Source organism: Staurois parvus, unplaced genomic scaffold (assembly GCF_062004578.1).
Source record: "Staurois parvus isolate SC_StPar_1 unplaced genomic scaffold, SC_StPar_1.0 ptg000147l, whole genome shotgun sequence".
NCBI classification, from domain to species: Eukaryota; Metazoa; Chordata; class Amphibia; order Anura; family Ranidae; genus Staurois; species Staurois parvus.
In genome coordinates this window covers 26,260,864-26,275,833 of record NW_028317943.1, presented here as the reverse complement: position 1 = coordinate 26,275,833, position 14,970 = coordinate 26,260,864, and the positions used below count along the sequence as shown (strand labels likewise).

Here is a 14,970-nt window from a genome sequence, read left to right as displayed (position 1 = left end):
TTTGAGAAGTGGAGATCTACCTGAGCAACATGAAAGAGGGTTTTGTTGGGTTTTTTTCTTTTGCGCAATTGGCTAGCAAGGCCCCAGTAAAAATAAGGATGGCATTAAAAAACTTAGAAAAAAATATAATAAAACAAATGTCACTGTAAAAATATAAACTTGGTCTAGCCTAAAAGTTAGCGTCAGTGCGCAACTTTCATGCTCAATTTTTGTGTTAATATTTACGGTACTGTGCAAATGGTTTAGGCAGGTAGGCAAAATGCCGAAAAATTAAGAATGCTTTCTAGAAATAGAAGTGCTAAACTTATTTTAATCAATTAACCAAATTTAAAGTAAATGAACAGAAGAGAAATCCAAATCAAATCAATATCTGATGTGACCACCCTTTGCTATATGAACTGTTATTACTAGTGATTTCTTACTTTATGAACTATTTTATTATTTATGTTTGTTATGAAACCTAATTTATGAGTTTGGAGAACTGCACATTTCTCACATATATTTTTGCACACTGTTTAGGCATATTTATCTTTTAGTGCTAACAGCTGGTTTATTTCCACAAAGCGCTGACTTTTTCTCCTATATCTATAGGGGTCAGTAGTTTGTAGGGCAGTGTATAGGGGTCAGTAGTTTTTGTAGGGCAGTTTGTAGGGGTCAATAGTTTGTAGGGTAGTCTATATGTCAGTAGTTTGTAGGGCAGTGTATAGGGGTCAGTAGTTTGTAGGGCAGTGTATGGGGGTCAGTAGTTTGTAGGGCAGTGTATTGGGGTCAGTAGTTTGTAGGGAAGTCTGTATGAGTCAGTAGTTTGTAGGGCAGTGTATATGGGTCAGTAGTTTGTAAGGCAGTGTATAGGGGTCAGTAGTTTGTAGGGCAGTGTATATGGGTCAGTAGTTTGTAAGGCAGTGTTTAGGGGTCAGTAGTTTGTAGGGCAGTGTATATGGGTCTGTAGTTTGTAAGGCAGTGTATAGGGGTCAGTAGTTTGTAGGGCAGTGTATAGGGGTCAGTAGTTTGTAGGGCAGTGTATATGGGTCAGTAGTTTGTAGGGCAGTGTATATGGGTCTGTAGTTTGTAAGGCAGTGTTTAGGGGTCAGTAGTTTGTAGGGCAGTGTATATGGGTCTGTAGTTTGTAAGGCAGTGTATAGGGGTCAGTAGTTTGTAGGGCAGTGTATAGGGGTCAGTAGTTTGTAGGGCAGTGTATATGGGTCAGTAGTTTGTAGGGCAGTGTATATGGGTCTGTAGTTTGTAAGGCAGTGTATAGGGGTCAGTAGTTTGTAAGGCAGTGTATAGGGGTCAGTAGTTTGTAGGGCAGTGTATATGGGTCCATAGTTTGTAGGGCAGTATATATGGGTCAGTAGTTTGTAAGGCAGTGTATAGGGGTCAGTAGTTTGTAAGGGAATATATATGGGATAGTGGTTTGTAAGGGAGTATATATGGATCAGTAGTTTGTAAGGGAGTATATATAGGACAGTAGTTTGTAAGGGAGTGTATAGGGGTCAGTAGTTTGTAGGGCAGTGTATAGGGGTCAGTAGTTTGTAGGGCAGTGTATAGGGGTCAGTAGTTTGTAGGGCAGTGTATAGGGGTCAGTAGTTTGTAGGGCAGTGTATAGGGGTCAGTAGTTTGTAGGGCAGTGTATAGGGGTCAGTAGTTTGTAGGATAGTCTGTATGAGTCAGTAATTTGTAGGGCAGCGTATAGGGGTCAGTAGTTTGTAAGGGAGTATATATGGGTCAGTAGTTTGTAGGGCACCGTATAGGGGTCGGTAGTTGGTAAGGGAGTGTATATGGGTCAGTAGTTTGTAAGGGATTTTATATGGGTCAGTAGTTTGTAGGTCACTGTATAGGGTCAGTAGTTTGTAGGGCAGTGAACAGGGTCAGTAATTTTTTTAATGGAGTGTATATGGGTCACTAGTTTGTAGGGCAGTGTACAGGGGTCACTAGTTTGTAGGGCAGTGTACAGGGGTCACTAGTTTGTAGGGCAGTGTACAGGGGTCAGTAGTTTGAAGGTTAGATTGTAAGCTCGAAAGAGTAGGGCCCTCTTACCCCTTGTGTGCTGTTTGATGTTACTGTACTGTTTCATGTATTGTCCCCCTCTATTGTACAGCGCTGAGCAAACCCTTTGGCGCTATATAAACTCGATAAATAAATAAATAAAAATAAGTTCTGGTGTAGAAATGATTGTGGTCAGGTACCCCCCTGGTGTGCACATGTAGAACATCCAGTAATGATTAGTTTGTGTGCATAAACAACATCCAAAAATACATCAAACAATATATGGGGTTTACCTTTGTGGAGTAAAACCGACAAGTGATCTTTTAAAGTGAAAAAGGGTTAAATAATTTCAATTCTGCCTGGAGTTCATGTGGTTCACTGCATAGTTGGAATGCAAATGGAAGACCTGCAGAAGCCTTTCATCTGCTGTGTCACCTACCAAGCTCCTGGGATCAGGTTACATTTGCGTCAGATGTTGGGAATGAACTCTAATTTCATTATTATGTCATCTAATTATTCTGTCAATTACAGGTGGTGATCTCAGATTTCTAGGTGTGCAGGAAGCAGTGTTTTCTCCCTGTATAAAATATATCATGTATAAAATCTATACATGTCCACAATTTCTTCCACATATCAATAGCTCCCACTGCGCTTGTACTGTAGATGAAGATTTGAAAGGCAAATACTCCATGGCTAAGCCAAGGGACACACGGAGACTTCCTGCACTGTTTGACAGGGTCAGGCTGCTGTGTATCTGACACAATGGTTGAGATCTTCTCTCTCCAGCATCAGCAGCACTCCGTCTGTTCTCCCTGAGTCAGTGCAGAGAAATTACCGAGGCTTTCCTGTTACATGAGCAGCACAGCTTCCCGGATTCATAGCCACTCACACCATCTGGGATGGGAACAGCAATTTATAAGCTCTCTAGTAAAATCAAAGTCCAGGTCAAGAAAACAAAAAGCCCAGGTAGGTGTTCGGATTAAACGCTGTCAAGTCTAATTACGGACTTCTGCTGCTGATAGGATGCTCTTGACAGGGGTCATTATTTTTCTGTAAACACATCAAAATGATATGGTGGTCAACTCTTGAAACCTTGTATACATCTTTGTTGCTGGATTTTGCTGTATGGACCTTTGTTCTTAAGTGTTAATCATACTTCTAGAGGTGCTAGTATGTTCTTGTAATAGATGAGCGGACTGTCTTGAACAGCACATGACGTCTTTTATTAGATTAGGAGATGAGTTTCGCTGTATGTATAAGTGCATAATGGCAAATCATCCATTGAAGTATTAAAAAGTTAGTATATAGTTGATTTGATGTAACAATGAAATCTGCATAATCATCCTGACAATAATTGTGTACTGCATGTATTGTCTTGTTTGTATTCTATAGAGTAATGCATAGATTGAAGTAAATTATGCATGAGAAGCCTGACTGTGCTGTCTACTAAATGCATTGTATGATTATATACAGAGCTTCAATGGGTATGTACATGGATGGATACAATCACATTCGGCGTGCTAAATAGGTGCCCTAGGTTGTAGGCCTGCTAAAGCTGGAAGAAAACAAAAGTCAACTTCTTCCAAATCAAAACCAATTGTGTATGTACGTTTTCTCTATATGAACTCTACAGTCCTATTTGTAAAAGAAAAACAAATGTGTAATCTAGTTGTAGGCTGTGACACGCTGACTTTTTACCAACATAGTTATGTGTAGGTAGTGTTGTTACCATGGGCTAATACGTTAGCATATTTGACTTAATATTGCAGAATAGAGCTGGCCAAACGATTCATCTGATTTCAGAACAGTCATGTAGAACAGTGTATATGGTGTCCCTTTATACAAACAAGGTTTTTGAGTCACTAAAATCAAGGCAATGTAATTCAGCAGGTTGGGATTTTTTTTTCCAACTTCCTCAGACATGTTCTATCGCCTATGTCTACCTTTATGCGAACTGATCAGTGAAAGCGTATGTTGGGGGGGATCTTTAAAGACACTTTTTATTTAGAAGCCCTGCACCTATTTGATTGAGCTGCTGATCAGGGATTCCCAAAATGTTTAAACAAACTGGCATTTCACTGTCCTTCAGACCTTCCCACATGGAAGAAAAATATATTTGAAATATATTTTAAAAATATTCTTCGCAAATATATTGACATATATTTGAAATACTACAATTTTGGCCATATTCAATACATTTCAAAAAAAAAAAAAAATTTATATATATATATATATATATATATATATATATATATATATATATATATATATATACACACTGCATGTGTTGAAATGTGTCTTATATACATTACAAAATATATGAAAGATATTTTAAAAAATTTTTTTTTAAATACATTCATCCGATTTGTTTTTTAACATATAAAAAAAGTAATTTTAACATATAGTTTTACATATATAAATGCAGTTCAAAAATGTAGATTTGTATTTTTAAAGAAATGCAGTATATTTGAAATCTATTTTTAAAAATATATTTTGTAATAAAAATGCATTTCAACATACAGTGTGTGTATGTGTATGTATATATGTATGTGTGTGTGTGTGTGTATGTATATATGTATGTATATATATATATATATATATATATATATATATATATATATATTCAATGTGGCCAAAATTGTAGTATTTCAAATACATGTCAATATATTTGGGAAGAATATTTTTAAAATAAATTTTAAATCTATTTTTCTTCCATATGGGTTATGCCTGATGTACACTGAGGAGCTCGCAAGCAGATCTCTGTACTAACTATGCAATGTTAGTACAGTGATCTCCCTGCTGAGCTACTGTGTTCTGATACACCCCCACCAGAACACACCGGTCAGCGCTCGCAGCCATTGGCTGCCAGTGCTGATCGGATGCCGATCAACAGGTTTGTTTTTTAGCATGCCTGTTCTATAGATGCTGGACATTTGGAGTCGCTATTTACGGCACAGGGCTCTGAAGGAAGGGCACAGTTATGCTGTTCCTTCAGAGCACATGCGCCTTTCATGTCACCAGCTTCTTTCAAAGTAAATATCTCCTAAACGGTGCACATTTGGAAGATATTTACCTTTTGTACCACTAGCCCCTCCCTCTTAGATTGTAAGCTCCAAGGAGCAGGGCCCTCCTATCCCTCTTGTATTGAACTGTATTGTTGCTGTATTGTCTCCCATTATATTGTAAAGTGCTGAGCAAACTATTGGTACTATATAAATCCTGTATAATAATAATATATAGATATATACCTCTTATATTGTAAACTCCAAGGAGCAGGGCCCTCCTATCCCTCTTGTATTGAACTGTATTGTTGCTGTATTGTCTCCCGTTATATTGTAAAGTGCTGAGCAAACTGTTGGTGCTATATAAATCCTGTATAATAATAATATATAGATATATACCTCTTAGATTGTAAGCTCCAAGGAGCAGGGCCCTCCTATCCCTCTTGTATTGAACTGTATTGTTGCTGTATTGTCTCCCGTTATATTGTAAAGCACTGAGCAACCTGTTGGCGCTATATAAATCCTGTATTATAATAATAATATTTACTGTACCCATAGGTAAGCCTTGTTCTAGGCTTACCTTTGCACAAAAATCAACCAAGGGAGTTTACTTCCACTTTAAAGCCACCTATCTTGCCATTATTTCCAGCACTTACACCCATTGATATGTTTGATTATAATCAGTGTTTCTCCAGTCCTCATGGACCCCCAACAGGTCATGTTTTCAGGATTTCCATTATTTTGCACAGGTGATTTGATCAGTTTCACTGCCTTAGTAATTACCACAGCTGTTTCATCTGAGGGAAATCCTGAAAACATGACCTGTTGGGGGTCCATGAGGACTGGAGTTGAGAAACACTGGATTATAATCAAGATAAGATAATTATCTTAGTATCTTAGTCCTTAGCTTCTCCTGAGCTCAATATGTTAATAAATGGTCACTGAAGCAAGAAGAAAATGAATTTGGCAAAAAAATGGTGTCTTTTTGCCATAATGGCTAGGATAAGTGCATAAACACACTAGTAGAAACATTTTATATTGTATATCAAGGCTAAATAATATATATTTTGGTACAGGAAGTTATCCGCTCACAAGATTTCTGGCAGAATCATCAGGTATTTTTTGCACTTCTCAAACTGATATGACAAAACACTTTCAAGCAGACCAAGTAACAGAAGTTTGTGAGGGTTTGGATATACTTTAAGGTCCTTAATTATTGAGGCCCTTAACTATATGTACATCCTAAGGCCCTATGCGCTACTGGCGGTTTTTACAGCTGCTCCTAGGGGCATCAAGCATTTTTATTTTTTTTTTTACTGCCTCTAAACTCTCCTGCATGTTATCCTATGTGTTCATGCATGCATAGGACTTTAGCAGCGTTTTGTGGCAGGAGAGTTTAGTGGTAGAAAAAAAACCCACTGCCAGGGAGTCCTGGAGCAGCAGTGTTCTAGCTATAAAAAAACCGCTTGACGTGCGTAAACGCGCTAGTAACGTTTAGTGCCTGAGCGTTAATTTATTTAAATGGCCAGAATAAATTATTTATTAATTATGCCCAAACGCTTTATGCTTGTAAATGCGGTGCACACTTTTTTACAAGTGTCAAACATTTCTAGGGTAGTTAAAATAATTGTCAGTGTGCATGAGGCCTAACAATGAACTGTTCTCATTTGCTCCCTTTTGGTTTGTTATCTATACAATTGAAATCATTTTAGATCTGTTTGAGAACTACGAAATACCTTTACATCCTGCCAGAAATCTTATGCTGATGCTTTGTGCTCTGCTCTAGTGATGCAATCATATCAGTTAGCATTGTTCCCAGCTCTCCATGCACTACATAACACCTTCCCCTATGTTATGGAGATAGGGAGAAGGGTAGGTGTTCTGTGGTCCTGCCATAGGGCTTCTCTTCCATAGATACAGATTACAGTGAGTAACAGAAAATATTTGTATCTTTGACCAACCACTGGGAGGTTATTGCAAGTGGTGCATGTTGGGGAAGAATATATATACTTGAGGTGACCTTGGAAAGTCTTCTACCTCCCAGACTGCTGCCTGGGGAGGGTGTGTTGTTGGAGTTTACTTCTTCCCAGTCCTGCCTTGGGGGGGTGCTGTGCTAAAAAGGGGCCCAAGCCTTGGGCCTGAAGCTTCTTGCTGCTCTCTTACAGGGTATATCCAGGGGAGGAGGTGCCAGAAAGGGTCTACCTGGAATGGAGCAAAATGAAACTTTGCCAGTTAAAGAGTGTCTAGAAGAGCTAGGTACAAGGTGTGGACGTTGCAGGGAGTTCTGGTGGTTCATCCATGGAGTCCATATGTTGCCCTAATGCTCTTCTACTGAATTTTCTTTTTTGGATTATATTGTATATTTAAGTGACCAAAAGGAAACAACAAAAAAGTGTTTTGATAGAGTTTACATGCACTTTAAAAACAGAATTTGAATTTTCATAACCTGATTTGGAGTAATAGACATTTTAATTAGCTACAGGGTAATTCTGAATCTTTGCAATAATGTATAAGGCATTCTATCCAACACTGGTATAAAATAAATGGCCAACTGTGTGTGTATTTGCTTCCAGCTACTGGATTATGAGTATACTCCAGGATATTAATCCCAGTATATTCCCTAGTGAGTGATTAATTTACAAATAACAGTTTATATAAGTAAAGAAGAGTCCTACTCTGTATTATAACCTGTGATGTAGGCAGAGAAATAGGTCTGCAGAAATTGTTGGAATCATGGGAAAACTCCATAGCAACTAGTTAAGGTTGTTGAAAATGGAGGTCAGTTGCGTGAGAAATGTCTGAGCTCTCTCGGTGAATATCTCTGAACAAATATTTACAGCCTGCCTTTATGATATAGCAAACAGGATAGCTATGGAAACACATGCAGCTCTGGAGCTAGGAGGAGAGGCTAGACACTCTTGCTTATTAGGTTTCCATTTATTATGGAACTAACATAGTCCGTGCTGTGCTGTCTGCACTAGAAAAGAGTGATTTACCAACACTGAAATGTAACATGCTGTTTTTGTTTTCTTTTTATAGTTTACTTTTTTTTTTGTGTAGCTTTGATAAAAGTTGTGTAGTAGCTCCCATCAGGGGACATTGGGCTCCTGTTGCCATGGTTGGAGGGCTACAAGCTTACAGGCATCTCATCATATTAACACCAGTTCATAAGCCTATCGGTACTAGGTTGATGCTTCAGTAGGAACGTTCCCATATAATGGTACCTCCTTATTACAATACCAGCCTTGTGCTGACCGGCATAATATTTTTCTGCACCACTTTTTGGGGAAGACCTCTAAGACGGGCCATAGATGATGCAATTTGATTTCCTTAAACCGCAGGTTGCGGGATAGAAAATTGCTTGGTTCCCCCATCAACACAGTGGGGTTTATTTACTAAAGCTGGTTCACTCTGAATCTCGTGCGCTTCTGCATGAAATCCAATCAGCTTACAGGTTTTATTGCTAAAGCTTAATTGAATGTCCTGAGGTTAGAAGCCGATTGGCTACGACCCTCCAGTCCATCATCAATACTGCTGCCAGACTCATCCATTTTACCAACCATTCAGTGTCTGCTACCCCTCTCTGCCAATCCCTCCACTGGCTTCTACTCGCCCAACGAATAAAATTCAAAAAATACTAACAATTTACAAAGCCATCCACAACTCTGCCCCCAGCTACATCACCAACCTGATCTCAAAATATCAACCAAATCGCTCTCTTTGATCCTCCCAAGACCTTCTGCTCTCTAGTTCCTGTGTTGCCTCCTCCCATGCTCACCTCCAGGACTTCACCCTAGCTTCTCCCATCCTATGGAACTCCCTTCCCCAATCTGTCCAGCTATCTCCTAATCTATCCACCTTTTAGATGATCCCTGAAAACTTTTCTCTTTAAAGAAGCCTATCCTGGTTCTACCTAGTAAACTGCCATTTATTTCCTCCATCAGCTCATCCCCCACAGCTATTACCTCTGTATCACTCAACCCTTCCTCCTAGATTATAAGCTCCAAGGAGCAGGGCCCTCCTATCCCTCTTGTATTGAACTGTATTGTTGCTGTATTGTCTCCCGTTATATTGTAAAGTGCTGAGCAAACTGTTGGCACTATATAAATCCTGTATAATAATAATATATAGATATATACCTCTTATATTGTAAGCTCCAAGGAGCAGGGCCCTCCTATCCCTCTTGTATTGAACTGTATTGTTGCTGTATTGTCTCCCTTCTATATTGTAAAGCGCTGCGCAAACTGTTGGCGCTATATAAATCCTGTATAATATAATAATAATACCATGCATAGGTGCTTGAGATTCTGTGTGAACCAGATTTAGTAAATCTCCTCCATTCAGTGTTGATGGGGGAATCCCTTCCATGGGGCTATTGTGTTCTCCCGGCGGGGGGGGGGCGGCAAGAGGAGCCCACAGTGAATATTTCTAGCAGCTATAGCCACTTCAATATTAGCATGAAAAGTCTGACAGGCTGGTCGTACCCAAGTCGCACAACAGTTGAATTAGGTATAATCAGCCTGCCCATAGATGGTTGGAGTAGATGATTGGCCAATCTCTGCTGAACTGGCTGAGATTCAGACCATCTATGGCAGGTTTAAGGAATGCCTTAAGTGTGTCCCATACAATATTGGAGTGTGAAGAGCCCCTGTTGCACTCACTTTCTCCACACTGTCCTCTCTGCTCCTTAACTGACCTAATAATGCCCTATTCTCTCACATTCTCATGCAGTGTATGGCTTCAGGTTTTTAAAATTTTGCTTTTTTTTTTTTTTTTTTTAAATTGCTTTTCTGCGCAGAAGTACATTTTAGTTTCACAAGTGTCAAGAAGGGGAGAACACTAGCAGACTGCATGCATTGCATGTACAGTATATGGCTTTCTTCTATTTAGGTTGGAAGGTCTTACTGCAGCCTCCCCTTCTCTCTCTGTTCTATCGTTGCCAACAGCAAAGGAATATTAAGCTGTTAGCACAGATATTAACAAGTATAGAAAACTGAATAAATTGTGGAAAAATGACCACTTATAGCTTAAACAGCCATCCCTGGCTTTGTCACCCCTTAAGCAATCTCCTGAGTTTACTTTTAGATTTTTGCTATGTAGTGCTTGTTTTCTCCAACTTGTATTGTGTTTGTACTGATGAGTGATTATTTGGGAATGCCAAAAATATGACATTAATATTCAGTACACCTAAAGATTATACTCAAATGATGATTATTATCTTTCAGATTGTAAATACACATGCCACTCTCAGTGCCAAGGTCAGGTACAACTGAACTGTGAACCGAATGGGAAATTAATGGAATGTTCACCTGCGTACGACACACTGGACCACTCCAATAACAATGATAAGGTAGACTATTATTATATGTATCCGATGATTCTTATGTTTTTATAAATAGGTAACTTATTGCCTGCTTACTGCATGTCTTGAAGAAAATGCTGATTCTGCAGAATATTCATGTGTTGCTGTTAAAACACTGGCTTGAAGCTGAAAGAAAACAGGATCATACCAATGCTATTGAGGGGGTGTGAGATTATTGTCTTGCTTTTATGTTTACTAATCTAAAAGCAAAATGTTATTATATTGCAGTTTACCAATTCTTAGTTTTGATGGCTGCATTTTTTTGTAAAGGCTTTCTCCTGTTTCATCTGTGATCCAGCCAGCAAGTCTGCTGTTTTCCAGGAGCACAAGCTCTCCAGCAGAATATATCAGTTTAAATGGATGAGACAGACAATTTACCATTGGCAGGCATGATTAAAATGATCAGCTAAAATGAAGGGGGCTACCCTTCATTCTGATCCCTCTCATCCTGGCACAGGAATCACACAGAAACCGCATGGTCAAAAAGACCATGCGGTTTCCGTGCGGATGTGTTTGGGAAGAGGTGCATGCGCCTTTTCCTTGCGTGAAACGTAAGCACAGCAGCCTATTCAACTGAATGGGCTACCATGCCCATCCAAACGTGGGCTGCACTAGAGTAAATTGGGCCTAAGAGGGATAGTTACATTTCTCTGTTCTTGCTGCACTTTTCTACCTCACTATTTTTAAGAATTTGGGGCTGGTTTACTATGCTATTTTTTCTTTTTGGACTGTTTGCTACACCTGAGTTGGAGTGAGGTGATGGGGTTGTAGCCTCAAGAGGGCTGGCCCTCAGCTCTCTATGCGTCTAGTGTCCATTTTCCCTGTATGCAGCGGTGAAACTTGGGTTGCTCAATGGATTCTGAGAAGGATTTTTGTAGGAAGTAGATGCATCCTATTGTTTAGATTTAAAGAAATGGTAAGGAAATAAGAAGTAAGAATTGTAAGGAACAAAAGAAATCTATTTGATTTGTAAATCATCACTGTAGAACTAAACTCAAATTCCTGCATTGTGATTCAGGAGACATTCCCTAATGCTTGGAAGAGAATGATTAGTAATTCTTACTTCAAAGCAATCAATAGATACACAAATAAACAGGTAGTAGAATTACGGGCATAGTAGATTTTACCAATGGGTTTCCATTTGCCAGGAAACACTTCCTTTGTAATGCTCTAAGACGACTAATGGAGATTTTAGTAATGAAGAAGAAAATGGGATATTCACATTGTTTCTGCAAAGTTACGTATACCGTACTTGTTAAAAAAGGCCCTGTATCTATATAAAAGAAATGCAGGAGGCCATTGTTTTAATTTTTTCTGTGTTTTTAAAATAAGTACTTTTGTATAATTAAAGTAGTATTAAGACCAAAATCAAACATTTATTATATTGCAACTTGCCAATTCTTAGATGTGGTGGCTGCATTAGGTTAGGTTTTTTTTTTGGCTTTCTTTCTGCTTTCATGTGGTGATCTCGTGTCAGTAACTGTTTTTTTTTTTTTAAAGAACAACCTCTCTTGCAGATGTGTCAGTTACAGAGACAAACCAACACTGGCAGGGGTGCTTATCATGATCCGTTTTACAGTGGGGATCGAAAGTTTGGGCACCCCAGCTAAAAATTTGTATTAATGTGCATAAAGAAGCCAAGGAAAGATGGAAAAATCTCAAAAAGCCATCAAATTACAGACGCCATTTTTTTGTTTTCTATTATTTTGAAAGTGTAAATGATGGAAATAAAATCTAACTTTTGTTGACATATTATAAGAATGTCTAATCTGTAATTTGATGCCTTTTGGAGATTTTTCCATCTTTCCTTGGCTTCTTTATGCACATTAATACAAATTTTTAGCTGGGGTGCCCAAACTTTCGATCCCCACTGTATATATTTATGTAAAACCTTTATCCCAATAGAAAAAAAAGTTTGCTGTAACTGCTCATAAAGTGTCAGCAGGAGTTTGTTTAAATTAGTTAGTGTATGAAAATCTGCTACTACATTCAACACTCCCCCCAGACTGGCAATGTTGCTGTCAAAAGGCGCCTCTGTGCTCCCTCATCTAAAGCGTAAGTGCTGTAATACAAGAGGTGTGTTACTGGCCAGATCACAAGGTGAAAACTGAAAGAAAAAAAACGAAAAAAAAAAAAAACTAATGCAGCCACCACATTTAACCATTAGCCGCCCGGCCAATGGCCGTTTGGCGGCTTCAGATGTGCTCCTCCATTCCGGGTGCACGCCATTTGGCGTGCTCCCGCACATGCGCCGTTTGCGCTAGTGCAGAGCGGCGCAGCAGTGCGATCTGTCGCCGTCCGTGCACCTCGGACACGGCCGATGACAGATCCGAGTACCGGCTCCCGTTGCTGGTACCATGTGACCTGCTGTGACCAATCACAGCAGGTCACATGACAGTTGTATACATGGATGGCTTCATTCATGATGCCATCCATTGTATACTAGTGCCTAGCTGTGAATGGTCACAGCTAATCACATGCACATGTCATGTGATTAGCTGTGACCAAATCACAGCGAAGCACAAAAAAAAAAAAAAAAAAAAAAAGCAAGCTGAATGAATCGATTTCATTCAGGTAAATGCTTGCTTATAGCAAAGTAATTCTTTGCTATAAGCAAATTGTGTAAAAAAAAAAATAATTTTTTTCATTTTTTCATTTTCGGAAAAATTATGACAAAAAAATACAACTTCAAAAAACTCGCCATGCCTCTTATGAAGTACGTCGGACTGTCTACTCTGCAAAAAGGGGTCATTTGGGGATATCTGTACTATTCTGACATTCTTGGACCTCAAGAAATTAGATTGGCCGTCAGTACTTCAGGATTGATCAATATTCAGATCTATACCATAGTTTGTGAACTCTATAACTTTCCTACAAACTAAATAATACATCCCAATTTGGGTTATTTTCACCAAAGACATGTAGCAGAATACATCTCGGCCTAAATTTATGAAGAACAATTATTTATTTGTAAACTTTTATAACAGAAGCAAAGAAAAATGTGGTTTTTTTTCAAAATTTTTGGTCTTTTTTTGTTAATTTAGCAAAAAATAAAAACCCCAGCGGTGATTAAATACCACCAAAAGAAAGCTCTAGTTGTGTGAAGAAAATGATAAAATTTTAGTTTGGGTACAGTGTGTATGAAAGCGCAATTGTCATTCAAAGTGTGAGAGCGCTGAAACCTGAAAAATGGCCTGGGCAGGAAGGTGTAAAATTGCACGGTATTGAAACGGTTAATTATTGGCAAGCTGCAATATATTACATTTTTGGTTTTAGGTTTAGTTTTACAGCTTTTCGTTTAACATGCTTGCTCACCTACTTTCTTGTTGTATTTGTAATGTGGAGATTTGTAGAAAAAAGCCTGAATCCAGGATGGAGGAAAAAAAAGCCTTTGCAGTGGGAATAGCCACTCCGCACTGCATGGGCTAAATGCTTGTTACGTTTAGTAGGAGCTGAAGAAGCTGTATTACTGGCTTATACCCAGTTCTGGAACTGTCCTCATTATTTTTTTTTTTTCGTTTTATTCTTTATTTAGAGGTGTGCAATAAATAACAATAAATAATTGACTTCATGCAGACTATATAGGTCAGTTTAAGTACATATAGAGCATTCTTCTTCAATAGGAGATAAGAAACACAGCAATACAGACGTAAAAGAGGTCTGCAAAGATGAGCACGCACTTGCCTATATTGGTGATCTGATATGGGAACTAAAGGAGAAACTGACCAGTTGTATTACGATAGCCAATAATTCTCAGCTGGTATTTTACAATTGTCCTCTTTCTCCTCTGCTACGGGCTGTGGGAGGTCTCTTGACATCATCACGTACAACGCAGGGCAATCCTACATTCCACATGGGGGGTGCAGGTGTGAAACAGGAGTGCCTTAGAGAGGTAATGACTCTTTCTAACTACTGAGTCACTGTTGGGATCAAAGCTACATAGCTAGTCTATTGTTTTTAGTGAATCTGATGATTCAGAAGAGTTGTATTGTGACAAAGGGCATTAAACCCCAAGTCAGTATTAAATAGGCAAATATGGCTGCCCTCATGAACATGTATAATTACACAATATTTATGGAAACAAGGTTTGAAAACATTACCACACAATGATAATTTTGAGTCAATCTGGTGTCTTACACGCATACCTAAAAATGTACAGTGAAATGACTGCTGTAAGAAAACTGAAAGGAACGAAGTTATCAGTGCCCTGGACCCTAGTATGCAGCTCAGAAGTCATGGTCATTGCCTTGAGAGGACCAAAACTGCTAACCAGACAAGAAAGCATGTTCATAGCAGAGTGCTTTGAAAATTTGTACTGAAATCCATTAACACATTAAAGGATTTAATTTAAGCATTTCATTAGTCGTATTTTAATCTCTTTAGTCTTGCGGACTTCAAGGCTGACATATATTGTATATGACAGTGCTTCCCAGGTTAGCCCCCGTTACCCCCCGTTACCCATACTTGATAGAAAATAAGATAACTATCAAGTATGGGCAGCACAGTGGCTAAATGGTTAGCACTTCTGCCTGGTAGTACTAGGGTCTCTGGTTCAAATTCCGACCACGGCACCACCTGCCTGGAGTTTGCATGTTCTCCCTGTGACTGCGTAGGTTTCCT

At 38.9% G+C, this 14,970-nt stretch overlaps 1 protein-coding gene across 3 annotated transcripts in view; it reads left to right on the top strand.

Moving 5' to 3' along the window:
- RASSF3 (Ras association domain family member 3) overlaps window positions 1-14,970 on the top strand; it is a 229,176-nt gene that overhangs the window by 96,147 nt on the left and 118,059 nt on the right. For all 3 annotated transcript variants that reach the window (XM_089674160.1, XM_089674161.1, XM_089674162.1), the window contains exon 2: window positions 10,214-10,338. In XM_089674160.1, the coding sequence (XP_089530286.1) occupies window positions 10,214-10,338 (125 nt within the window). The remainder of the gene's footprint in view (window positions 1-10,213; window positions 10,339-14,970) is intronic.